General features: G+C 35.6%; 2 protein-coding genes across 4 annotated transcripts in view; one reads left to right on the top strand and one right to left on the bottom strand.

The window, feature by feature from the left end:
* LOC116298069 (uncharacterized) overlaps positions 1-14467 on the bottom strand; it is a 38864-nt gene extending 24397 nt beyond the window's left edge. The window contains exons 1-8 of one of the 3 annotated variants that reach the window (XM_031706414.1): positions 14110-14467; positions 13047-13139; positions 11269-11447; positions 10916-11000; positions 9575-9673; positions 8903-8950; positions 3684-3764; positions 2613-2687 (exon numbers count right to left, since the gene is read on the bottom strand). In XM_031706414.1, coding sequence (XP_031562274.1) covers positions 2613-2687; positions 3684-3764; positions 8903-8950; positions 9575-9673; positions 10916-11000; positions 11269-11447; positions 13047-13139; positions 14110-14265 — 816 coding nt within the window. In that variant the 5' untranslated portion in view covers positions 14266-14467. Of the gene's footprint in view, positions 1-2612; positions 2688-3683; positions 3765-4415; positions 4763-4850; positions 5212-5235; positions 5409-8902; positions 8951-9574; positions 9674-10915; positions 11001-11268; positions 11448-13046; positions 13140-14109 lie in introns of those variants that run through there. The other 2 variants (XM_089028258.1, XM_089028257.1) reach the window with 2 other exon arrangements.
* Positions 14468-15117: 650 nt separating this feature from the next.
* Positions 15118-26344, top strand: LOC116298072 (nucleolar protein 56). Its single transcript, XM_031706417.2, has 8 exons — positions 15118-15138; positions 15240-15441; positions 18003-18369; positions 19401-19588; positions 20652-20803; positions 23934-24034; positions 24307-24455; positions 25167-26344. Exons 1-8 carry the CDS (start codon positions 15136-15138, stop codon positions 25583-25585), a joined length of 1581 nt encoding a protein of 526 aa, XP_031562277.1. The 5' UTR covers positions 15118-15135; the 3' UTR covers positions 25586-26344.
* The last annotated feature ends 983 nt before the right edge of the window (positions 26345-27327 follow it).

Here is a 27327-nt window from a genome sequence, read left to right as displayed (position 1 = left end):
GTCACTTCAACAGTATGAAAATACCTTGGGCTTCCCTCGTCTACATGAAGTTTTACTGCTTCTAGAAAATCCGAGACATTCAAAATTCTCTCTCTTTTTCTTATACATGTATCAGTAGAGCCGAAAAAAAAAAACATAAGAACTTTGCACTGGTGTTTTTTCTTTTGCTATATGATACCCAACTCGAGAATTTAATATTTCCGACTCGATAGTCTTACTAGTCCTTTTGGAGTCGCCACAATCATTTACTATCTCTCTTTTTTATTTCAAAAAATAAGAAATAAAAAGAGAAAAATTATTTATCAAATATCGTAATCTATAATTTTGCAATGATTAAATTTCTTTTTTCATAGAAAATGGAAATAAACTTGAAATTTAACTTTTTGTTTTGACCTTGTCATAAGCCTGTTTGTGATAGCTCGTTTTGAATTGCGGTTTTACTTCCGTCCATTCGCGCATGAGCAGTTTTACACTTTAAAACAGCCAATCAGCAAAGACTGGATTATGTCACAGCCTTGTTCCCCAGGGCTGAGCAAGAGAAACCCTAGCTCTACTAAGGGACGAGATTTAAGTTACATCTTTGAATCCGAGGTCAAGATAGTGTCTCCATGGAACAAACGAGAAAAAACGTTGATCTCATATAAACAATTTCATAAATCAAAGTCAGAAAAAAACAAACAAACAGATAAGTTTGGTCAAATGCGCAACCTAACAACTGGCAAAATTACAGCTAAACAATACTATTGATGGCTTTCAACCATTACCAAGAGAATTAAATAACAAAAGACACGGCGGCCATGTTGGAGGATATAACGAAATAATTCATTGACAATTCTTTTGTTGAGTTCCTCCAACATGGCCGCCGTGAAAACCATCAACTCGCTATTTCTTGTGAATTAAAGGTACGGTTTTTTGTTAATTTTGAGAAGCTTAAGGTGGCTTCATATAGTTTCGGGCTTTAGAGTAATGGAAAAGAAACTATTTTATAGCTTATAGTACACTCAACAAAATTACTCGACTCTGATTGGTCGAGAGGAGTACAATTATAGCGTTAATTGTACTCCGTAGGAGTACCGAATTAAGTCGCTATGGCAACACGGCCAAAACAATGTCAAAACAATTATTTTCTATCATTTTGTACTTAAAAAACACAAATAAAATTTTAAAGCCGTAAGAACTAATCTTTTTTATGCATTTCAGTTGCGCGATGGACTGAAAATCAAATAGACAAAGATGAACGGCGTCGCTTCGCATTTCTTACTGAAATTTTGTTGAGTGACCTATAAACAAAAAATCGCACGATCTTCTCGTACAATTTGGAATTAATAGACACTCGTAATGTTTTGAAAGTTCTTTAATTGCACTCGCCTAAAGGCTCGCGCAATTACAAGAACTTTCAAAACATTACTCGTGTCTATTAATTTCCAAATTGTACTCGAGATCGTGCGATTTCCTATACAAATTAAAGACTATGAGTTTAGGAATCATTTTTCGTGAAAATGATCACGTGAATAGTTACCATAGCAGCGACACGTCAGCCACAAAACGGGTCCTTTTTGCCATTAAAAAATTAAAATCTCGAGTTTCCCGTGGTGTTATACAAAAGTTTGTTTTGTTACCTATTTTATGAACGCGTTTTATTAAAATCGTGCCTACAGAAAGCAAGATGTTAAAGAAATATCGATTTTTCAAGATAAAAGTTTTCTGTAGTTCAAAATTTTTCTATCGCGTCAGTTATCTTATCATTCTACGAAGAAAAAACTGTAGAAATTTAAAGATATTTGACCACGTAGTTTTCGAGTTGTTTTTAATAACGCATGCAACCGACTTTTCGTGACGTCATAAAAATAAATATTCTTGAAGTTCTGGTACTGCGCATGCTCGTGCACAAGTTGGCACGCGCACGTACAAAAACTATATTGAGCCACCTTAATAGGCTTTGAATCGTGAATAAATCACATTTGACAAACTGTTGACGTCATAACGGATTTAAAATATCGATGTGCCGATGGTTTAGAGAAGTATGTCCTCTTATTTACCACGATGTGACGGCAACAGTTGGTCAAAATGCGTTTTTTACCACAAATGTACGTAAACTCGCTTTCTGATTGGTTGACAGCCTGGGTAAATAAGATCACATACCAACAAATTACGTCAACAAATTACGGATCGTTCGCGCACGCGATCCCTAATTTGTTTACGTAATTTGTTGGTATGTCCAAGGGCGGATCCAGAAAAAAATTTTGTGGGGGGGGGGGGGGGGGGGCTAATTGAGTTTCTTCCGTCAACACAACGGAAAACAATATAAAAAACTTTTTTTCTGCTGAAGTGGGGGGGGGGGGGGGGGGGGGGGAGGGGGGAGGGAGGGGGAGGGGAGGGGGTGTGCTTCAGCCCCCCTTTGTCCCCCTGGATCCGCCCTTGATGTCCTCTTATTTCCCACGGCTCTCGACCAATCAGCAAGCAATGCACATTATGTAGGTCTTTTAATAATGTAAATTTTTGCATCCGCAGTTTTTACATTTAGGCGCCTCTGCTGAATGCTGGATCTTTACGAAAATGATAATAAAAAGCTACAGTGACTTGGTTATAGAACAATCAGTCATCTACGATACCTCTTCCTCTGTCAATCCTGAGGAATCTTGCAGATCTCTGCCAAATTGCTCTTGCAACTCAATCAGCCGTAGATCCTATGGAAAAAAACCCCAGTACTTACACACAATTTATAGCAACACGCACTTGGAGTGCCATATACATTCGAATGCAAAATCGTTTCCAGGTTCATGGGAAATGTTCCTAAATTGTTGCACTCCTAACAGAATACTCAAATGTATAATCACAGGATGATTGTCGTTTTCGAGAATACCTCTCGGTCTCAGCTTCTATGTCCTATGTTTGGAACCAAGAGAGCATAAATAAGAGAGAGAAACTTCTTAATTTAACAAATAGACATCAGTTTTTTAATGTTTTTAACGGAAAGAGCGCGCGCTCGTTGACGTCATCGTTATCTGTCTGTCCACTCAAGGGCACTAGGACACCGAATGTGGTTGGATTTCTATAGGTTTTTTTTTTCCTTTCGATTATTTGAATTAAATTAACGTTATACTTGTTTGACTTATAATGTGTCCGTGTTCCTTCGTTCGCTGTTGTAATCTAGACGTTTTCATTCCAAAGGTCAAACGGCTTGAATAGCCTATGAGCCTATAATTTAATTCAAATAATCGAAAGGAATAAAAAAACCTATAGAAATCCAACCACATTCGGTATCCTAGTGCCCTTGGTCCACTTATTGATTTAGATCTTATTAACCGAGCGGGAGGTCTGTACGGGATAAGATTCTAAGATTCACGGTCATATAATAAAGTAAAAAATAACCAATCTGCGCGCGAGAAATTTGTAAGTTATTGTAAAAAACGCGCTCGCCATGTAATTTTTAGTGCACTTTTGGACCGAAATCATACTTGTGGTTAACAAATTGCACTCCCGCTACGCGGCCGTACAATTTTATAATCATTTGTATGATTTTTGTCCAAATTGCACTCCACTCAGTTCAATTATCATTTATCATTACTGTTTCATTAGAAATACCGACGTAGCTCACACTACTCTTTAGCTAGTTATATCTTATTTATATAAAGGGTGCAATATAAATCAAAAATCTTTATTTAAACATTAAGTGACATTACCCTTTTCTTGGAGTACTTGGAATGTAGTTGCTCTAATGCGTTGTCCAGATCGGTAGAGTCAGCCAAGGTTTCCCTGAGCTCCTTTCAAACAATACATTAAAAAAGATTTAGTTCTATCTTGTGTATAACTAATTTTTATCTATATTGAGTTCACGTGGATGAAATATTTTGGCTTGTCGCACTCTCATACCCCATTCACACCAAGGCTTAAACATGTTTTAAAGTGGTTTAACTAAACAGGTTTGGGAAACTATCTACGAACACTGCACAATAGAGCGAATTCGTATATCACACTTTAGCATGCTAATGAGGTCTGCTAATATTCAAATACAAAAACAATAATTAAAAAAGACACGAATTGGAAACACTGCACAACTGTTTGACGTTATAGGAAAATTAGAGCATTTTATATCCATTATTTTATTAACAAAACATGAAAGTTTCAATTCATTCAAATAAATCATTCTACATTTCTTCGACGAATTTCTACAGTTTTTACTTGAAAAGTCTCTCTGTTTAGGGTTTTGTTCCGTTCTGATCACTGATGTATTTGTCTACTTTCAGAAAAAGCTGATTGACATTCTCCATCGTGCTCATAGCTTTTTCGCACATCTTTGCATGTGCGAGGTTAGCCTCTTTCGCTGTGTCTAGCTTCCTCTTCTTCTTAGCAGAAGGTTCGATACTCTCGTCTTCGCTAGGAGATGAATCAGCAAAATTCTGATCCAGCTTTACCTTGAGGGCTTCAGCCCTTCTCTCATCTGGTTGCATTTTTCTTGAATATCTTGTTTGATTTGAAACTAGAAGTTGTTTCTCCGTTCCAATCTCTCCTGACTCGGGGGAATAGGGCTGCTGCATAGCACTTTTTATTATGTTTTGCATGCGTCTGGTCAGAGACTCGTCTGTTTGGGTTAAATACAGGTTAACTACGTGTTGTGGCATGCTTGCTGCTATCTCTCCAATCTTCTGTCGTGCTGTTAAGACAACCTCTTTCCATCCTTTGCTGTTAAGAGTGTTGTAACATTCGAGAACAACACTTTTTTCTTTCTCTCCAATTCCGACCCGACTTTTCTTGGAGGGACCTAAAATTCGTAATAAACAGCAAACTAAGTATGGTTGAGGGTTGATATCGAAAGTACCAACACAAAAGTTATATGTTTAGATACTGACCTGGCACGTCTGCTGAACAATTCATTTATTAGAAATTCGAAAGTAGTCAGCTGAGTGTAAATATGAATCCTCTCGCTCCGTACACAGCAAGTGCAATATGAAAATTTTTAGCGCACGCGTGATGATTCACGTGCGAATGGCATGAAAAATGCCGTGTTTTATGTTGGAATGCGCATCTTCGCTCAGCAGTTCATGCAGCATGGATGCGCAGCAAGTCCGAGTAGTTCTTTTAAATATAGTCGCCTGGATATTGCTGTTTGTCGCCTTTATTAGGCCACCACCTCAACAAAATCTATCCCCCTTACAACATCGTCTTTTTGAGAATTTTCACGGGGAAATATTTCGTGGTAGAGATGTGTTTTCTCTTATATCAAGGCAAGCGCACCTCTTCTGGCGGAACACTGGCGAAACTCCTGTGACGTTTCTCAAACTTGCGAACGATATCCCCCCAACCAGAACTTAAGATTAGACGGGCAACCCCGTGTACGCCAGAGGAGACTGAAAATAAACGTAGTTAACCAAGTTCTGCTTGTGATGATGTAGACTTGCCCCAAGTCGACCTCTCTTGTTTTCTCGGCGTTTTTTTAATTCGAGCGAAGCGAGAATGTTGCGAGCGCAGCGAGCGAGCGACGAAGTCGCGAGAGGTCGACTTGTCGAACTTGCAGGATATTCATTTGCGTTTCCCGCCATTTCCGAATTTGATACGGGAGGGTCGGCTTTCGGGGGCGGAGCTAAAGAATTGTGGTTTTCATTTATTTGTTTCTTCATGTTATATCCGGAGCAGCAAAACATGTTTTATCAATAATAATGGTTGATGCTATAACTCCAACTAAAACTGTTGAAAGGATAGCGATATCTCCTGCGTCCAAACAAAAAATATGTTTTCTTTGCGCCAGTCAAGTTCCGAACAATGACTATAGACGGAAATTGTTTAGTCGTCTCCAACATAGGAAGCAGAGATCCCCTTTGATTTTAAAGACGTTACTTGGTCTTTCATTAAGGAGACCAAAGGGACAACAACAACAACAGTCTCGATTAAGTTATTCTCACTGAACCTCATAAAATCTAAGGCGAATGGAGCGATCTCAAATGTCAGGCTTGTTCCCGCTCCTGTAGGTGCAGATATAAAAATATCTCTGCCTGAAAGATACGCTTCTATACTTTGTTTCTGGTATTCTCTTATAGTTTCGTATCCTAATTTACTTTTACCCTATGATATGGCCTCAGATATTGATCTCATGTTGTCAGACAGATGTTGTGTTGACAGATGCCGATGGGAATCGTAGAGATAATCTTACTAATCTTATTAATCTTACATTGTGATTGACAGCTTGGATTTCGAGCATTGTGATTGGCTATAATTTACCGACTGATTTTTGGGTCGGTAAATTTAGCGGGAAGCAAGGTCGAAAAGTCCGTCGTGCGCCCAGTAAAAAAAAAACAAAAACAAAGCGGGCGGCGGACTTTGCGAAAGTCTAGTGATGATGTGGTTACGTAAATATTCTCATATAGACACTTTAGCACTGTGGTTTGATATAGACCCTACGTCCGTTATCCTGCATTATTTACAGGACGTTACCAGTAATGTGGAGATATTTTCAAAATCAAATCACCTGGCCGAACCTCGCGGAGTGGAGAAATCTAATGGGCAGCTGGCCAGAGTTACCAAATGCCGTCGGTGCTATAGATGCAACCCCGCATGAGATTTATTGCCCTCTGGCGGAGCCTCAGCGACCATTTTACAGTGGCCATAGGCACTATCACTGTTTCTTCAAGCTGGCTTCTTGGGTAGCACACATGATGCGACTGCTTATAGGTTAATGCAGCCTATAGGGCCCGGTTTAGTCCTAGATTTACCGCCAGGTGTTAAACTGTTGGGCGACAGAGGTTATCCTGATGGAGGAGCTCTACTAATACCTGTTCGTGCAGGTCAGATGCCTCTATTAAACCAAAGAGGGAGGAGACGTGCCAGAAAGTTCAACCGAGCTCTATCGAAAAGAAGAGTCAAAATAGAGCATGTGTTTAAAGAGATAAAAACTTTTAAAGCGGTATCTCAGATATGGAGACACCCACGTTGGTTGCTGCCTATCTGTGTTGAATTAACAACATTTTTGGCTGAAAGACGCATACGGTTGTTCCAATAACTGCACTGAGAACTGCCCATATCCTCTGCACGGTAAAAGTGAAACAAAAGTGTTGATGATAGTGAAAGGAAACTTGAATCGTTGCAGCAAACTTTGGTCTACTCAACAAGCACGTATTAGGATACGTTTACGACCACTATGCGCGCAAACTTAAATTACGCGCTGACTTTATAGTATAATACAAACAAAGTATACATTTTCTGAAAGCTGAGTAAATATAGTTTATGAAGAAATTTTCAAAATACGATTTTTTAAATTGTTGTTCACATTATTGCCCTCGAAGCGAAATTTGACTATGCCTCAGTGAAAACGTTAACGGAGACGTACATTTTAAGCTATGTTTGCGAAAAATGGCTTAACATACTTAGGAGATAATAAGCTCAAAAAGGGTGTCCCAGATTTTTGATATCTGTTTTCTATCTCTCGCTATTTTTGATCAAAGTTCAGCAATCGCTTTTGGAGTGTTGTTTAGAGTAAAAAGCGTCATAACTTTGGAAAGAAATTAAATTTCAAAATTCGGAGACACCCATTTTTGGATCATGAGTTACTTTATAAACTCTCCAAATTTAAAAAAAATTGAATGAAATCCAAGGGACTCTTAGCTTTTTGAAGTTGAGGTTTTAGCGGCAAAAAAGATTCGAGAAAAACACATTTCTTTGTTTGGAGCCGGAAGCTGCAGGGAGCCACGATGGTGTTGGCCAAAACACCTTGAGCCTTCCATTTTGTCATCACTTGTCAAATTATCTGGTGTTCTGGACGATCGCAATGTAGGATCTTTTTACAATGACAAAGGAGCATGACAGATGTGCATATATTAAGCGACGGTACATTTCCGGTCTTGATAAAGTCACGATTTCGATTTTTCTCAAAATTTTGGCTTTTCCAATCAAAAATTGCAAGAAGTTTCACAAACATATGAAAGATAAAAGTTTAAAATTACGAAATTAAAAAAAAAATTTTTTTTCGAGCAATTCGTCATTTTTCGTATCCTAATACCTTAAAACGGGTTGGTCTTTAATTTGCTTAGTAAATGTTTGAAGGACAAACAACGCCTGTTATGTTTCTATTGTACTGAGCTGAAGTTCAGCACAGAGATTGTGTTCATTTGAAAATATCTAAAGAGATTATTTAACAAATCGATAATTAAAACACTTATTTGGTAATTAGCATACATTTATATGATGTTTGGGGTTTGGAATGGTTAAGTTTTGTGGGAGCATTTGCAAGGATATATTTCGTTCGAAAACAGCTCATTTGAATATTAGCAAAATTCATTAGCATGTAAAAGTCCGATATACGAATTCGCTCTAATATTTGGTGAAATTATGCATGTAAACTATCCTTTGTCTTGCTGACAATAATTTAGAAAGTTTCATTATATTGTACTATGAGGTTTCTAGTTTCTCAATTATTTTCCTAGTGATAACATAGTTTAACTAAACACGTCTAGGTGTGAATAGGGTATTTAGTTAGGGGGTTCCAAGTAATACACTACCGTTTTAGGTTGAACAAATCACCCAATGCATTCGAAATCGTGATGTTCGTGTAAAAGATAAGCCGATTGAATAACATTAATTTTGTCAAACGTCGACGTTTTCAAATTTGCAGAATTGATCTTTTTTCTCACCTTTTTTTAAACCAAAATAAATTTTACTTTTGAAACGGATTTGGAACATAGCTTCTGAGAAATACTGAGATGGCAACCATAGGCAACAAAGAGATTAAAATCTCCCATATCATATACTCAATGAATAAGACTTATTTTGAACAAACAAACAAAGGACATGGCCTTGTGGTGTGGATTTCCACTAACTTGTCGTATAAGAACCAAGTCCTCTCACAGATCGAGTGAGAAAGCAAAAAATCTGTAGAACCTGGACTATGGGTAATATGCACTTTAAACCATACCTTTTCTTCATTTTCCTTTCTGGAAGTACTTTTTAAGTCTTCAATGATCTATAAAAAATGTTTTAAATGACCATTTCAATCAACTTTTCATAGTTGGACTGATCTGAAATTCCCACCAGCCAAAAGCGTTTTTTTTTTTTGCAATTTACTTATAAAACAAACGGAATGTTAGGTTATATTTTGTTAGTCTAAAGTCATCATACGTTTCTGGACACCCACACCACACACATATTTGACTTTTAAAACTACACGACTGTGTATTTTTTCTTCTTATTATGTGCATGTGTTTGCCAATGTTTGAAACGAACCCTAGAGTTAGGCCAGTTCACTGATTATCATATTGATCCCTCTCAATGAAATATTTTGTCAAACCCCAGGTCAAACCATTTTAGAAACATAGAGACATAATTAAGTAAATGTATAATTATGTAATAATATATTCGTATTTTTACACAAGTGAATATAATACATCCAGCTTGCTCATTGGTCACAATTTACGTCTTACACTGCTATATTCACCTACAGTTGTTTGAGCATTTCTGCCGCTTGCAGAGATAAATACAATTGAAAAGAACGTCAAAACAAAACTTGAAGATTGCTAATTACGTATACTCTAAATATTTTAAATTATGTATTACAATATTATGAAAGAAGGTTTTTGGACTCTCTAACCTGCTCATACTTTGCTAGTGTTGTTCTTTTAAATGTTTCATCGATTCTTGACTTACTTAACAGGAAAGTCAAAATTATCTTCAAAAGACGCAGAAAAGTCTGAAAATGCAAAATTGTGAATAGAGGTTGTTTTAGATTAGTGCAAGAGCTCAATGTAACATTCAGAGTCTGGTCAGGGGGTTCAGATCCAGAATCAAGCGCTATCAAACGACATTTTGCCCCAGGGGGTACTCTTGCCCGTTTGAGGGTAGGGATGTGCCGCTGAGCCCACTGAACCCTGACCCTGTTCCAGAGTAAAATCTCCGAAATTCATACCCTGTTCCAGAGCAGGATTGCTGAAAACCATAACCTTTTCCGGTATTGCGAAAATGGATACTCTGTTCCAGAGGAGAGAGCATGATTTCATATACCCTGTCCCAGAGAGAGCGCGATTTTACATACCCTGTTCTAGAGTAGAATCGCTGAAAACCATACCCTGCTTGGTGGCATGTACCTGTATAGTGAATGTAGGAGAGTACCCCCCCCCCCCCCCCCAGGGCATTTTGCCATCGACTGCCAAATTCAACATATTCAAAGGCGAGTGAATTTTCATAAAGCAAAATCAGACATCCTGGACACTGAATTCGGCAATTTACGATTCTTGGTCGACGCCAATAATATCCCAAATCACTTATTATTTCATTCTAGTTTTCCGGATCTATATGTTAAATTTTATCTCTTTCCTTTCTCCCAAAAATACTCTTCCATTGGAATAAACACTATATTTAGTTACTAAACAACCTGGAGGGGGTGGGGGGGCACTTAATTGTGATCTCCAAAGCCTTGACCCTATCTAAGACGAGACTTATATAGCCTTTTTATGTCCCCTTAACAGTTCCCTGTGCCATCTTGAAAGGCAGCCGTGCCTTTGCATCGAAGCGAGACGAACGCTCAGCTTGCAATGATAGAGACCTTTTTTTAACGCCTTGAACAATTATTCACAGGTCCCCATCATTGCAAGCTCACCCTTTGTCTCGCTTCGATGCAAAGGCCCAGCTACCTTTCAAGATGGCGAAGGGAACCGTGAAGGGGTCTATTGCAGGCTTGTTTTTAATTTTTCATGAAATATGATCATGATGTAATAAATGAAGTAAGAGTGATGAAGTCATCACAGCACTAATTACAAAATGATCCATTTCACAAATTGGTTTTATGTATGAGCATAAAACATAAGAAAAAACTCTTAGAGATTTTAATCTTTTCCATATTGCAACCCTGGGTGGTGAATAGGTAAGACCCCCCGCCCTTAATAATATTTTTTATTTCTTGAATATTTAAAGTTAACACCCTTTATATTTTTACCTCACTTTTTTCATCCTTCATACTTTGTTCCATTTTCTGGACAAAGCCAAAATCTTGATTTTGCAATTCAACTTCCATTTCTTCCCTTTGAAATTAAAAAAAATATATAGAATATTAACTAATCTTCCTTTTTGAAAAAATGATTGAACCCTTGCTATAGAAATATTTTAAATCAAAAGTCTTTGAGTTAGAGCAAAAATTATTGAATTTAGCATTAAACGTATCATAACAGAAAATCATTACATCAAGAGGAAAAGTATAACATATTTCCAAATTCAAGAATTTTTTGATCTGAGTCTAAGATTTTTGGTTTAAGATAGAATTATAATAAACTGTTTAGCTTTGTTTTTTACCCTGTTCCTTTGATAAGAGCATCAGCAAATGAACAATCTCTAACTAGTTGACCATCATCAGGTGAATTAAGATTTCTTTCACTCAACGCAATATCTTTCCTCTCGGGATGACCCATTTCTATTGCAATGCTTCCACTACCACTGTCATCTACTGGAAATATTCTGTTACTACCAATTTTCTGAAAAAAGGAAGGGTTTTTAAATCTCCATGTTTGTACAAGTTATAAAATAGGGGTAAATCTTAGAGCCTTCAAACATAAGTACTTAACACTTAGCATCAGTGTGAGATGGGGGTACATGTGATTTGGGCTAAAAAGAATGTGTAATGTATGTAAAAATAGCAAAATGTTGAGCATGATTCATTCATGAATTCCAGGTTTAGATTACTGTGACAAGTGATTCTTGTCTTGAAATGTTTGATTCTTAAATAATTGCTAAAATGATTTCCAGTTAATATTCATTTGACCCCCTCACTCCCCCCCCCCAATCCCTCCCCCTCCCCCTCCCTCCTCCCCCTTGTGCCACCCTGTTGCATAAAATCTGTGATTTTTGAAATTTTTATTCTTTTTAGAACAATTTGATGATTAAATTTCCTTTTACACAAGAATCAAAACAATGCCATATATTAGTTTTTCATTTATTTATCATCATATTTTATTTGTAAATCTTCTAATATTTATTTAATGTAATATATCGCCTCCAGCCTAGATTAGCTTTATGCTATTTGTGGGAGGGTGATAAATTGTGTATATATAGTCATTATTTTGTAAAAATAAACTTGAAACTTGAAAACTTGAACATGATTAAATCTGCCATGCATTAACCCTACATTAAAATATGTCAGCAGCAACACTGAAGTGTTAGCTGTTTTTTATGTCAACAGACTTTCAACTCTTCAAACATTTTAAAGGTTAAAAACTAAATGTAGTGATTAGTTAAGCAGGAACAGATAATGAAAAGTAGGGAAGTCATAGGAAAAGAGTCAATAAAAAGTGTGTGTTGCATAAAGTTGTAATTGAGTCATGAAAATGTAGTCACAGTTGATCATGAGCTGGAGTAACATAGTCATATATAGCTAATTCAAAAGATGTTGGTGAAAGTTCCGTTGCATGCTGCGTGACACAACCAAATATAACATGAGCCATGTGCATTCAATGTTATTGACCACAGTAATATGCAATTTTCCCAAACTTTGTCTGCTCGACTTTCTGGCATATTTTTTTGTGCTTAACATTATTTACATTGGATTATATTTATAACATTTTGATGTAGTAAGCAACAATCTGCAACGAAACCTAAACACTTGCCTTTTATTGATCAATGAATAGAGTGCATATTAATTGTAAAATACCTAATAAAACTGTTTATTATATAGATATCGATGAAATACCAGGTTTTCTCTAGTGTCGAAAACTTGATATCTTTCACCAGTGGAAGATACCATATCTTTCACACATGAAGATATCGCTCTTGAATCAGCTTGCTATTTTGATAAAGAATTTTTGAGCTTTTGTTTTATTAAGTTTCATCGATATCCATATAATAAACAGAACATTACATGGCCGCTTGGAGATACGAATTTTATCTTCTTGTGTTCAATTTAGATCAATTGAACACTCGAAGATAAAAATTTGTATCTCCACGCGCCCACGTAATATCCTCTTTATAAATTTGTCCTGCAATTATTATGCTCCAAAAGGCAAAAATGCTCTTTTGCAAATAAATGCAATAATGTGAAAAACAAAACAAAATTATTTTGATCTTACATAATGGAATACCTTCATGAAAGACTGACTCCTTTTATTTCCTCTATTATCCTCTTCAATTACAGACATTGAAAATAGTTTTTTCTTCTTTCTTGCATTGTGATCCTTTTTATCAAAAAATAAATAAAATAAAAACACTGATATCTTACATATACATACATTATCTTTTGTGAAGTGCAGGTGCATGGCATGTTTCCTCCCTCCATAAAAATCAACATGTGAGTAGAGCACTAATTGTGTGCCCGGTTGTGTGCATAGAATATTGAATGTAGTGGTAGTGTGTGTAAGTGGTAGTGTGTGTAAGCGAAGTGTCCCATCAGTACATACAGTGTGAAACTGCTAGACACTGAATTAAAAGTGATTCATTTATTCATTTTTATTTTTGAAGTGTCGAGATTCTTCGTTTGCAATAGACGTCATAGCTGCTATGTTGGAAGAATTTGACAAAAGATTTTTCGATTAATTCTTTTGTTTAACAGATCAAAAACAGTTTTCCGTGTTTGATAGTCTGATCAAAACACGCGGGACGTTGAGAGAACACGAGAGGAGTGTAGGAAACCACGACGTGTAGCGGAGTGGTTTCCAGCTTCTCGAGTGTTCTCCCAACATCCCAAGTGTTTTGATCAGACTATCAAACACGGAAAACTGTTTTTGATTTGTTTTATAAAATAACAAGCTTGAGAAAAGATAGAAAAAAAGCAAATTCAAGTAAATTCTCCCTACCTGCAGTCTTATTCAAACTGACCAATGAGCGCGCGCGATAGATTAAAATTTGACAGTTGCAATACTCATGCGCACTAAAATGACGATAGCGTGTTTTGATACACTCATCAAACATGGTTTTCGACCAATCACAGCGCGCGTAGTATCCTAATTATTTTATAATATATCTTCCAACATGGCGGACATCCCTTTTGTTATTGTGCTCTCTTGGAATTGATTGCAAACCAAGATACCCGGGAGTTTTTGATTTTTGAAAAAAATCGTCAAATAAACACATCTTTAAGATTACGTATGTATATGTATGTATGCCAGTCTTATGTGTGATGACATATAGTGTTTCAAATTTACTCACCTCAATTTCCCGAAAGACATATCTCATTATGAGCATTCCAAAAACAAATCCAATTAATAGCGCTAATAAGAAGGCAAGGAAAACAAGTCCACCAAGTGTATTTTCCTCGATAAGCGTGTCGATTATTGTCACTTGCAAACACTCCTTGGCCGCCATTACTTTCGCCACTTGTTTTTGATCCACCAAGCGTTACAAACAATACAGGAATAAAAATTCACAATATTCTATACCAAAGTTTAAAAAGACTAAGTTAATCCCTTATTTCGATGTAGCCAACTCTCATACTTTAATCTTCTATGAACGAAAAGAACCACTGTCAGAAACTGTTGCCTAAAAAGCGAGCGATACCGACGTTTGAAAGTTGAATTTAACAAGGCGTTCTTTGTACGTGTTGTGTGGATGATTACCATAGTAACATGTTGGTGTGTAGTTCAATCACAGGGAGCCCAAATATTGTCCTCAATGACAGAGACCAGTACGTAAAAAATGATCAAAAATACACTGAGTACATCAATTTTTTTTGCGCGCGACTTTGTTTTCCTATATGTAGTATCTGGGATTGTTATTAAGGTAGATCCAAACTAATTCAGAGCGAATTTGGGACAGTTTTATTCTCGCTGGCTTCACAAAGTTCTAGTGCGTCAATTTAACTGGGTTTTCCCATGCAATGTGTTTTGATTATCCTAAATCATAACAGTATTTATTTTAAGCTTGTTTAAGAAATTGTTATTTTGGTTTGGTTCTCCTCGCTCAGGTGCAGAAACTGAAAGTTATGAGAAAAAAATCAAGAGAATATTCCTTAGTTCATATCGGTGTCGGTCAAATTTATTATAAAATTTCCTATAACTACTTAAACTTCGTATATTATCTACATATAGTTAACACATTTACATTCTTCACAAAAAATATTTTTTTGCGAAGCAGAAAAGTAGAACACTTCCAACACGCTCCTTGTCTGTTTTTTATTGGGCTTGCTGTGTTTTTTTTTGAAGCACGTGACCTGAGAACACGAGGCATCGTTTCAAGATGGTGGGTAACAGACTTACTTTTACTCATAAAGTTTGCATTTTTCAACCTAGTCTTTGAGAAATTTCAAAATCCTGTATTTAAACATATAATTTATTGTTTAGGTTTTGTTTGTGCTCTACGAACATGCATCTGGCTATGCAGTGTTTAAAGTTACAGCCCAAGAAGAAGTCGGTGTTCTTCTACCGGAGGTGCAAGAATCTGTTATGGATTTGGCTCGCTTCGGAAAACTTGTGAAACTTGTAGCCTTCTCACCTTTCAAATCAGGGACAAATGCTTTAGATAACATCAACTGTGTTTCAGAAGGTAAGGCTTATGGGTGTTTCTTAATGTAGGAAAACCGTGTACTTTCTTCCAGAGTTTGCTTCTTTGTGTTCATCGGCTGGCGAGACCACGTGTAAAAAGCTTAATTCCAGAAAGGCTTTGAAGACTTTGTAGAGAATCAAAACAAAACCTTTTACAAACCCTTGGTATCCATGCTTCTCTGTTTCTAAGAAATGAAAACAAGTTTAAAGTGTATTTTTGACTCATTCAATATTTTCGTGGAGGGAGGAAAACGTCTGCATATAACGTTTGAGGAATATAAAACTAGACGCATATCTGCGTGAACTCGGGCTTTATTCTAGGAAATCGAAAGATTTCTCCGTGAACATCGTGGTCCTTGTAAATGTGCAAAGTGTAGTCCACTCTAAAATGTTGGCAAAATTACATGCAGTTTAATAGCTCATTAACTCCAGCTTGATTCCCAAGGAATCTGTTAGGCGATATCCTTTTTTTTACTTCAGAAACACATATTTTATGTAGATGTATTATAAAAAGAAAATAATGCATCAGTTCTTGAAGAATTAATGGTATTTTTATTCAAAAATAATTCATAAGCAATTGACCTAATTTAAAACGACCATACACCTTGCATGCATGGAGATTTATATGCAATAATATGAGTGCGCATGTCACTGACATACAAGCTTCAGTGCACATGACATTGATGCACCAACTTATCAAAGGTTTGTGAATTATTCCAGAGTTTTTGAAGCTGTTCAATAAACTCACAGATCATGTTTTATCAGGTCTTCAAGCTGATAAAACACTCCTGCTCATTTATTAAACATCAATATTCTTCTCACACTGGTATTAGAACGTTTTCCAACAACCGGGGTTAAATATTCTAATGAGTTTGCTAATATGCTAATGATCTACGTACCGTACTGCCAGCTAAATTATACCGAAATGATCTGCGTGAAGAAGTTTTAACCTTAAAATGCTAGACTTATTGCACTTTCTGTGAACTTCTGAAAAGCAGACAGAAGTATCAAAATTGCTAGTATTTGCAAAAGCAGGACACGTATATCCTGAATCTGCATCTCAAGTTCACAGTAACTACCAGTCAAACTTCTATTTTTTGAATAATCAAAATCGAAGCGTGCAACTAACACCGTTATTGTAATTAGTCCAGGCTGTTTAGAGTTTTGCACTTCAGAATTTTCTGAGCATTCAGTGCCCATCGAGTGACAATTGAGTTTAGCTAGTTTACTTGATTATTTCTGATAAACGTTTTGTCAAGATGTCACAAAAAGATTCTCCAATACCGGGAAATTTGCATAGGTTAGGTAAGTAAACCATTTTTAAAAAGTCCATTTCTGGACTTTTGCGACAAATTAATTTTATTATCGTTTTCAAATTATGGTTTATAATTTTAATTGTGATAGGATCACTACCAAAGCGTGCTAATGTTGGTGAAAAGGAAATTGAATTTATTTCTAAATGCTACAACGAATGTAATAGCAAAGAGTGACCTGAAAACCTATAGTACTGCAAAGAAAGAATCCTAGAGGCACAACTCCCTCATCATGTTGTGGCACTCTATCTGGAGAGCCCACTGGCAAGTCGACTGATAACCAGAATGAAGAACATTTTAAAGAAAATGTTGGCTTCCCCGACTGAACCAATAGACTCCATGAAGTATGCAGAGAAGAAAACACCTTCCCAGAGAAGACAAGCAGTGAAGGACAAATTAGAGGAAGAGTATGTTGCGTCATCATCATGCGAGAGCGAGTTTGATGAAAAAGATGACTGCATTGCCGGTACGAACAAGGTATCTAAAAAGAGGAAGGTTGACAATGCAGCAGAAACCCAAGCTGCACATAAGAAAATGTGCGAAAAGGCTTTGGAAACGATGAGTAAAGTAGATGCCGTTTCAAGCAAGGTGGACAAATATCTAGATAAGAATAACTAAGCTATTCAAAAATGGAATCAAATCTTCAGTCTCGACTGTCATAGCGAGCTGGTATATTGTCACTTCTACTAAAAGATTTGTAATTTACAAACGTTGCTGTTGAATAAAACTTCTATAAAAATCTTGTAACACTTTTTAGTGAGTTTTTAGAGAAGTAAACTCGTTGGTGCTGGCCTATCTCTGGCTTCTCAGAAGTTACATATTTGAAACTTCTGAAAAGCTGGAGATAGGCCAGCACCAGCAACAGCGAGTTTACTTCTCTTAAAACCAAACATAGCGTTAATAGTTTTGTAAGCACGTTTTAGAATGGCAAGCGTTTTAACGTTGAGTTCGTTTACATTTGTATAATTATGACAAGTTCACAGAAAGTGCAATAAGACTAGCATTTTAAGGTTAAAACTTCTTCACGCAGATTATTTCAGTTTAATTTAGCTGGCAGTACTTTACGTAGATCATTAGCATATTAGCAAACTCATTAGAATTTTTAACCCCGGTTGTTGGAAAACGTTCTATTACCTATACTATTGTTGTATATTCATTTTTGTGAAAATGATTTTTACGAAGTACAATAGTCAGGTTATATACATTTTCAGTTACTAGTTTCTTGATTGCTGTATTTTTGTGCTGGTAGGAGTTGTTCATAAAGATCTAAAAGCATTCCTAGAAGCCAATGTACCCACTGGCAAAAAGAAGTCCAAAGTTTGCCTTGGCGTTAGTGACAGCAAACTGAGTGCTGCTATCCAAGAGTCAGTAGAAATCTTCTGTGAATCAAATAATGTAGTTACTGAGGTGTTGAGAGGAATTCGTCTGCATTTTGAGAAGATGATCAAGGGCCTTACAGGGCAAATGGCAGCAAAAGCACAGCTTGGTTTAGGGCACAGTTATTCCCGAGCCAAAGTAAAGTTCAATATTCATAGAGTGGATAACATGATCATTCAGTCAATTGCCTTGTTGGATCAACTGGATAAAGACATAAACACCTTTTCAATGAGAATCAGGTTAGTGTTCCTCTTTATATTATGGTATTCAATCCCATGCCTCCCATCCTTGATGTGCGGGGGGGGGGGGGGGGGGGGGGTGGGGGGACAAAATGACAGAAAGTAAAATGAAAGAAAAAATGTCATTAGCCAAGATTTTAAGGCTTAAAAAAGTGTTTAGCAATATCCAGGATGCTTCAAAACTTCAGTTAAGCCACATATCTGTTATTGGCGGCACTAAACTCAAGTGAATTGAGCATACAGTGGTTAATGGGATTGATTCTTTTAGTAATAAGGAAAACATGCTTTGCAAACCTAGTTAGATCACCTTGATTTTATGAAATCAAATTGCCCTTTGGCAAACTCATGGATATTAGTTGCACTTTTCAGTCCTCTAAACTAGACTTTTTCTATAAGTGAAATGTTGAAGTTAGTGAATTAAGTACATACAATCGAATTGTAATCAAGAGTTTATCTAATTTGTCTGCTGAGTTTAAATACTGAGTAGTTTACTCGACTTGATGCTTCTTATCTTATTGACTTTTGACTTCTTTGGTCGAAAGATTAATTGCAAACTTCCTTAAAGCACACTTTTCTATTCCCTGTTGAAGTGGAGAAGTACCCATAAAAATAGCCAAGCTGGTTTTGAATCACAAAAAGTCCTTATGAGTAAAGATTACAAATTATGTTATGCATGTCAAAGCATGACTTTGAGTGCCATCTTTATACACTACTGGAGGAAGCTCTGCTTGTATGTCCTTCAAAGAAAGTGAATAGATAGAAACAGAAAAACACTGTTTTTGACTCCCTCTTTTGCTGGATTGTTAAAGCTGTGATTTGAAATATATGGCATATATACAAAGTATTTTAAGAAGTGAAAAATGTTACAGTTAAAAAATATCACATTGGTTTATTTTCATTTTGCAAAATATTTGAAGGCCAATGAGGCAAGGGACTTAATACTATCATATATCGTGCTAGTTTGACAGGCCTTAATAAAGCTGCATATACATTACATTAGTTTTGATTTCATGATCTTTTTAATATTGCAGGGAGTGGTACTCTTATCATTTTCCAGAGTTGGTTAAGATTGTTGGTGATAATTATATGTATGCTAAAGTAGCAAAGTTTATCAAGTCAAGAAAAGACTTCACAGAAGACAAACTAGAAGCTCTGGAGGAAATAGTGATGGATGAAGGCAAGGCCAAAGCAATTTATGAGGCTTCAAAGTCTTCTATGGGTAAGTCTTATGTAATTCAAGTCATTTTCAGGGTTCATTTTCCAAGTAAGGAAAAGAAGAATGCTCATTATGCTTTTTGCTTTTTCCTTTTGGATTGTTTTTTCTTGAGAAAAATGCCATTCATCTCATCTGTAAGGCGAAAATTACTAAGCTTTTCTATATGAAAACTCCTACCGAGTTCTCTCAGGGCTCCAAACAATATCCTGGGTAACTTTCATGGTTGTGTACAATTACAAAGTTCTTATTCCATAGAGGCTTAAAAAGATACATTATTTATATCAGAAGCTGGAATTTCACTGTTTGATTTGGGATGAGGTCTAGCACTGAGCATGCCCACAATCTCATATGGCTTTACTTTTGGTTATTTATATCAAAACAATCAAGGAAAGATGCAGGTTGAGGTAAAATAAAATGACAAAGTAAACAATTTGAAAGGTACAGCTATGTATAAGTGTGACCATGCTCCGTGCTAGAAACCATTCCACATCGAACACAGACTCCACTTCCTGACATAAATAGCTGATTTAATCCTTTATTGAATAAGAAGTTTTTACATGTACCTGTTTGTATGGAGACCAAAAGTTCTGTGTAACCTTCATAAGCAGATTATGTACTGTAAGACGATTGATAAACATTTCATCAATGATTAGCTAAAATGTGAGTGATTAAGTGACATGTTTGCATATTCAGACCCCTCACAATTTAACTCTCTACTATGCTTCCCATATCCACAAGAAATTTCAGTTCATTTGATTTCTACCTGCAATAGGGAAAAATTTAACTCACATTTTGTGAGTTTATGCATGCACATTTTGCACACTGTATTTTAGGTGGCATCATAATTATTAATTATGGGTCATGGATATAATATAAGTATCAAAGTTGAACACAATAAAAAAGATATGCTTTCTAAGTATTCCTTTATTTACTCTACAGGCCAACATATTTATATTGACAAGAAATGTTTAAAAAAAATGATCAAATTAAAAATGATCAAAGTATGACCATGGAATTTGTTTTAGGGATTGGAAGGATTTGATGTTTTTTTCCCTCTCTTTTACAGGAATGGACATTTCTCCATTAGATTTGATGAATATAGAGGCATTTGCTGGGAAAGTTATAGGCTTATCGGATTACAGGAAAAGTCTGCATCAGTATCTAATATCTAAAATGTCCAGTGTTGCACCAAATCTTTCATCTCTAATTGGTGAATTGGTAAGTTGAGCTATAGATAGTCCATCCATCTCACAGAAAATGAGGTAGTTAACCAATTTCCTACAGTTTTCAGTGGTATGTCTTCTTATTTACCATCTGGCCGTCAAAATGTTGTGGATTCACAAGGCGTAGCCAAGGTTTAAGAGACAATGTCTGTAAAAATCAAACATAATAGAAAATTGGTGGCCTAGTTGAAGAAATAGATTTTGTTTATGTTTGGTCCAAAGCGTACTGGTGATCATTTTGGATCATTTCACTGTTATTTTAAGAAAATAAAGAAATTCTATTTTGGCTGTTGATGCCCTCTTATCAGTTCAAATCGAAGGTGCAAATGGTAGGTCTGAGAAGGCCACCTGCATATCGAAATGAAGCAAACTTGAGAAGATCTGATTTTGGAAAGCGGTTTAGTGGGAAGGATTAAAGTTTCCTTTAAGCTCAAATATAAAAGGTGAAATGGTCAGGTGACTATTTACAAACTTCATTTTTTTGGTTCTCAGATATTTAAAGTTTACCCTTAGTTTGCAAAGCATATTTTCATGTGCACTGGGTGTTCGGATTTATCTATTTATTTATGCTAAGCTAAATTATATGTAAAATTCATCTTGGGTTATCTTTATTCTCAGTACTGAAATTTGGCTTCTCAAACTCATTAATAATTCATATGCTCAGCAACCAATGGAGGGGCACTATTCAGATCACATAGATGGTTTTTTTTTGAAACCTAATGAAAAACCATTTTCATCACTAGTGTTTGAAATATTTCTTAATCTACATATTTGTCGTGTGTGTTTTTTTTAATCCACTTTCCACTTTCCATCCACTTTTCTCATCCACTTGTCTATGGCCTCGTGTTTTCATATATTTTCTCATGTTTGGAAACCCTAAGGAAATACTCACACTCGTTTTTGAAAATATTACTTCTATAATTTTTGTTCACCATATAACTTGAAAATGATTAATTTATCTTTGGTCCAACTGGCTGTTCAGCAGAGGCCAGATGACTTTTCTTTACGGTTCCTTGCTGAGGTATTTGGAAATTTTCTAATTTTGCTTGAAACAATTTTCTTTACATTTCAATCTCTTTTGGAGAAAGCCCAAGATTTACAGCTCTTAATTTTGCTTATGGACCTTAGCTCCAGGCTTGATCCTAAAAATACTTGCTTTGGTATCTATAATGAATAGGTGAAATCTCTATTTTCTTGAAAAATCCTGCTGTCATGATTGGCTTTGAAAAAAATAAATGATCTTACATATATAAAAAGAGAAAAGAATAAAAGAAACTCCCTGAGTTTTTAGTCTAACTATCCTAAATCTGGACAATGTTGTTCTTTTTAGAACTCTGAAGTTATATCGGCTTAAGTATCATATTGATAATTGTGCCGATGAGTGTGTTTACATGCTTATTTCAAATGATTGTAATCTTTAAAGTAACAATATTTTAAACTAATGTTAAAAAACGGCAAAGAAATATAATGTATTGCATTCTATATTCAATCAACAAGTATTGACATTAAAACAAATGTCAGAACTGAACACCAAAAAATATATTAAGTATATAGTTATGTTTCCCTCAAATAGGTTTCGTGGGATGCCAAGCCCAAACCCAAATTTCTCTGAATTCAAGAGTCTTGTTTATAGTGCTGAGTAATTAACACAAAGTGAATTTTACATATGATTTAGCTTACCATTTAAAGGTATTATGGCTAGAATTTCAGATAAATCCTGACACCCAGGTGCACATGAAAATGCACTTCGCAAACTAATCTGTAAAAATTTAAGTATCTGAGAATCAGAAAAATGTAGTTTGTAAATAGTACTTCCTGCTCACTTATACACCCTTCTCATAATGGCTGATGAACACACGGAAACAAGGTCACCCAGTCATCTTGCATGGTTGAGCCAAGCTGCTCATTCAAAATAAAGGCTGTTAGCGCTAATTCAGATCAAAACAAAGGTCATTTTTTTCTACTTTTCTTTCATTTCATGTAATTTTATATCTTTTATTGTGAAATAATGACTGGGTGACCTCGTTTTCGTGCACTTGTCAGCCATTATGAAAGGGTGTAATTAAATTGTGTTTCACCATTTATATTTTAGCTTAAACAAATCTTTAATCTTTCCTTTACCATATTCTAAAATATGATCTACTCTAGTTTGCTTCATTTTTATACGCGAGCGCCTTTCTCAGACCTACCATTTTCACCTCGGATGTAGGCTGAATCGAGGGTGCCAACAGCCAAAATCAATTCTCTCAAAATAAAAGCAGTACATTTATTTAGGTGGTATTCCACATCTTTAGATCAAATATAAACAAAATCAATTTTTTGATTTGTTTGTCAGATGTTTGAATTTTGCAGACATTGCCTATTCACTGCATCAATTCAGTGTTTTTAAATAAAATTAGAAACTCATTAATAATTCATCAGGAAAACACAATAGAAAGCATGACCATGAAGGAGGTTTTATATCTGATATAGATTCATCTTCATTTGCATAAATTTTAACTTGGATTTTCTCTATCAAACTTGGTTCATTTTGTACAATATGAGAACATCCATCATGAGTTTTTTAAGCTGTTTAATAAACTCGCAGATTGTGTTTTATCGGGTCTAAAACCACTCGGCTACGCCTTGTGTTTTATACCCGATAAAACACTCCTGCTCGTTTATTGAACATTACATACCAACAAATATACAACCAGTTTCACATGACCATTATTTTGATTGCCAGTGCTTACTGTACACTACAGGACCTATTGTTAGTGGTGAAATCTCTCGTGGTGTCCCTGCCTTGACAGAAAAAGCTAATATTAAAAAATCAATGAAGATAACATAAGTGTAGTTTAATAAATGAGCAGGAGTGTTTTAAACCTGATAAGACACAATCTGCAAGTTTATTGAGAGACTTCATTCAATTCATGAATAATCAATGATCATTTAGGGTTCTTATTGGTGCCAAACTCTTGTACTCTTTTGGCCCTCTGTAAAGATTTCAAAATCTTTATATAAAGATGTTCATGTTGAACTATTATCAGGTATAAAGATCCATGCATGTGATGGATTTAAAGTACCTGATAGGTCTAAATGCTCATTTATTATTCATTAGTTTTTGATCATTATTATGTCCTTAGGTTGGTGCAAGACTTATTTCACATGCTGGTAGCCTTACCAACTTAGCCAAATATCCAGCATCAACAGTTCAGATTCTGGGAGCTGAGAAAGCCCTTTTCAGGTAAGTTTGCATAGAAATAAATGCAACTATGCCACAGGGAACCTGGCTCTAGATTGTGAGTCAACTCAGTGTTACAGAGAAACAATCTTTCTTTCCTGTGGTCCTTAATCGTATGATGCATAAAAAGTATTAGTGGCACCCAGATTGGGGATTACCGGGATTTGGATCTCTAAAGTAATGTACTTATTTAGTAACAATTAAATAGAGAGAGAGATGAAACATTTACAAAACTATATTTACAAATAAAATTTATGAAATTTAATTTTTTTTAGAGCTTTAAAGAAAAAGGGCAATACACCAAAATATGGACTCATCTTCCATTCGTCATTCATTGGACGTGCAAACAAGAAAAACAAGGGTCGTATCTCTAGATACTTGGCAAACAAATGTTCAATAGCTTCAAGAATCGACTGTTTCTCAGGTAACATTTATCCCTCAAAGGTTTTTAACTGGGTTGCATAATCTAGACTTGATTCTAACTTATTCGCTGGCTACTTAATATAAAGTTTTAGTTCTCATTATCAATGATTCTTTATATAAGAATACTAATGAATAGGGACTTTTTTAGGTTTAAAAGTCCATGCATGTGACTTGTATGATCGCTCCAGTTGGATAAGAATAAGAATAACTATTTCACACAATAAAAGTTTAAAGCCATGGCTTGTGGCCTAATATATCATATTCTCTTGAATTAGTCGTGAGTTTTTGAAGATTTTAGAGTAAAGGTGTGGGAGGGGAATTAAATTTGGAAAAAGTCATTGTAAAGCTTTGTTTTGATGAATAACAAGAGATTGTATAAGAGCTACCCTATAATAAAAGATGATAGGTAAGATGTGGCTAGATTAACTAGAAATAAAGATATATTTTAGCGGTTTCAATATTCAGAAAATGCCTCATTTTAGAAAGTTTACCTATAGTTCAAGATATTTTTGAAGTAAACCATGTTTCCATGGGTATTTCAATCTAAGTGCTTACCAAGACGGATACCTAGATATTTTATGTAATATTTTAAAGCCGACAATAAGGACTGGAAGGGATTTCAAGTCCATGCAATTATTTCCTTTTAATTAATTTTTTATTTATTTTGGGTTTTGTCTTTAATCTCATATAGTAGTTTGCTTTGATTTTACAGAAAAACCAACCTCCGTGTTTGGAACAAAACTGCACGACCAAGTTGAGGATCGCTTAAATTTCTATGAGACTGGTGAAGCTCCGAGGAAGAACATAGACGTCATGAAAGAAGCCATTGAAGAGTTTAACAAAGATGACGATGAGAGCAGTGGGAAAAAGAAAAAAAAGTTGAAGAAGGAGAAAAAGAAAAGCAGGCCCCAAGAGGATGAAAATGAAAATCATTTGAATGGCCATGGTGAAAGTCTTACTCAGAAAAGTTCTGAGAAGAAAAAGAAGAAAAGACAATCAGAAGAGGTCGTTGAAAATGAGAGTGAGGAGCCCAAGAAAAAGAAAAAGAAGAAGCAAGAGCCGGAAATTGAAATTAAAATCGAGGATGGGGAAAAGAAGAAGAAGAAAAAGAAACTGAAGACTGTTGAGTAAGGAAATTACACCTGGCACTCTTTATCAACATGTTAAGACACAGTCATTTCCTTGCTAGCTAGAGCTCCTTCCTTCACCTGAAGGAAATAAGGGAGAAAAGAATTTCTCTATGTAAAACAGTATTCTCTCTGTTAAGTCCCTTTGGGGCTTATTTATTTCCACTTCATTACAAGGCATGCTTTAATAGAAAAGGGGGGAGGTTATTTTAATCAGGTAGGAAAAGGCTAAAGTATTATTCTGAGTATTTTTCTAAATTTAAGTATAAGATATACACTTGTGATGAACATTTTATCATATGGGTAATCTACTTTTTGTCACCTATATTATGTACACTAATTTCAAAAAGGGTTGCTATAGCCCAAAACAAAAAGGAGACAGGTTATTCCAAGACTAAAAGGAATCATGCATATACAACTTAACATGAAACAGATGTATATTTAACTAAACATCTGCCATGTTTATGAGGGAATCTCATCTTTTCTTTTGAAGCCACTGTTATACTGCTGCCTATGATGTCTTTCAAGAATGGTGGGTGAAGGGGAGGGGGGACTAAATAGAGAGAATGCAACATTTTTAATTCCTTGATTCCATTTTAGCAAAACCTGTCAATGTAGAATTGTGTTAAGTAACGCATGTGTTTGGAATGAACTTGTTCTTTTTACTGCCGATCTGAACTGATTACAATCGCTTATTACTCTAGTTACATAGTCATTTGTTGCTGTTTCAATTGTCAATAAATGTCACATGACGATCAGATTATGACTGTCTAAACCTGGTTGACCTTACTCTGCTTATACTTCAGTTTCAAGCTCCCTTTTGCTCAGCCTTACTCTCAGTTTTGGGTTAGAAATATTGGGGTATTCATTGAAAACCTGTGGAAATTTAATCAACTTGTATTGTTTTGTAGTATGTACAATTACTATGAAATGGACCTTTGTAAAAGGAAAGAAAACATCATCAGGGTTAATACTGAGAAAAGGGGAACTCAAAATGGGGGGTGTTGTGTGTCTGCAGTTCACATAGAAGTCCAAAGCTCATTTGATTCACCATTTCATTCAATTTTTTAAAAGGGTGTTTCAAAATTGAGCTTGAACTTTCTCAGCTTCTGAACATAATTCATTAGAATGCACACCAAAGGGTGTGTGCAGTAAAACCATTAAATAAAAACAAAATTGATAGTGCTCGCACTAAACCAGTGAAACAAATACTAATTTTTAGTACTAAATAGTGATTAGTGATAATCCAACAATAGGATGCAAAGGGTTTCTGTATGAATTAATACCATTAAATTAGTACTAAATGTTATTCACGGGTTTAGTGCATGCACTCTACTGACAAATAGTAGCTATTTAGTGACTAATAGTTGCTATCACTCGACTAGAACTTTCATCACACAAATGGTCTCTTCTGTATTTGTCTTTGTGTAACGAATGTTCTGGTTGAGTGCTAGCAACTATTAGTCACTAAATAGTACTATTTGTCAGCATCAACTTCGTTTTTAATTAATATTTTTACTGCATGTGCTGTAAAGGAGGATGTTCTGTAGGTGTTGATGGGTTTCAACCATTCCCATGAGGATTAAATAACAAAAGACACTGCGGCCATGTTGGAGGATATAACAAAAGAATTCATTGACAATTCTTTTGTTAAAGTCCTTCAACATGGCTGCCGTGAAAACCATCAATATGCTCTATATCTCTTCTAACGGACTGATAAACCCACCTGTCCTTGTTGTCTCATAT

This window comes from Actinia tenebrosa, unplaced genomic scaffold (assembly GCF_029948245.1).
Source record: "Actinia tenebrosa isolate PJP-AT-01 unplaced genomic scaffold, QUT_ActTen_1.0 PGA_scaffold12__29_contigs__length_12842862, whole genome shotgun sequence".
Lineage (NCBI taxonomy): Eukaryota > Metazoa > Cnidaria > Anthozoa > Actiniaria > Actiniidae > Actinia > Actinia tenebrosa.
Note: the sequence above shows the minus strand (reverse complement) of the source record. Positions and strands in the feature narration are given on the sequence as shown.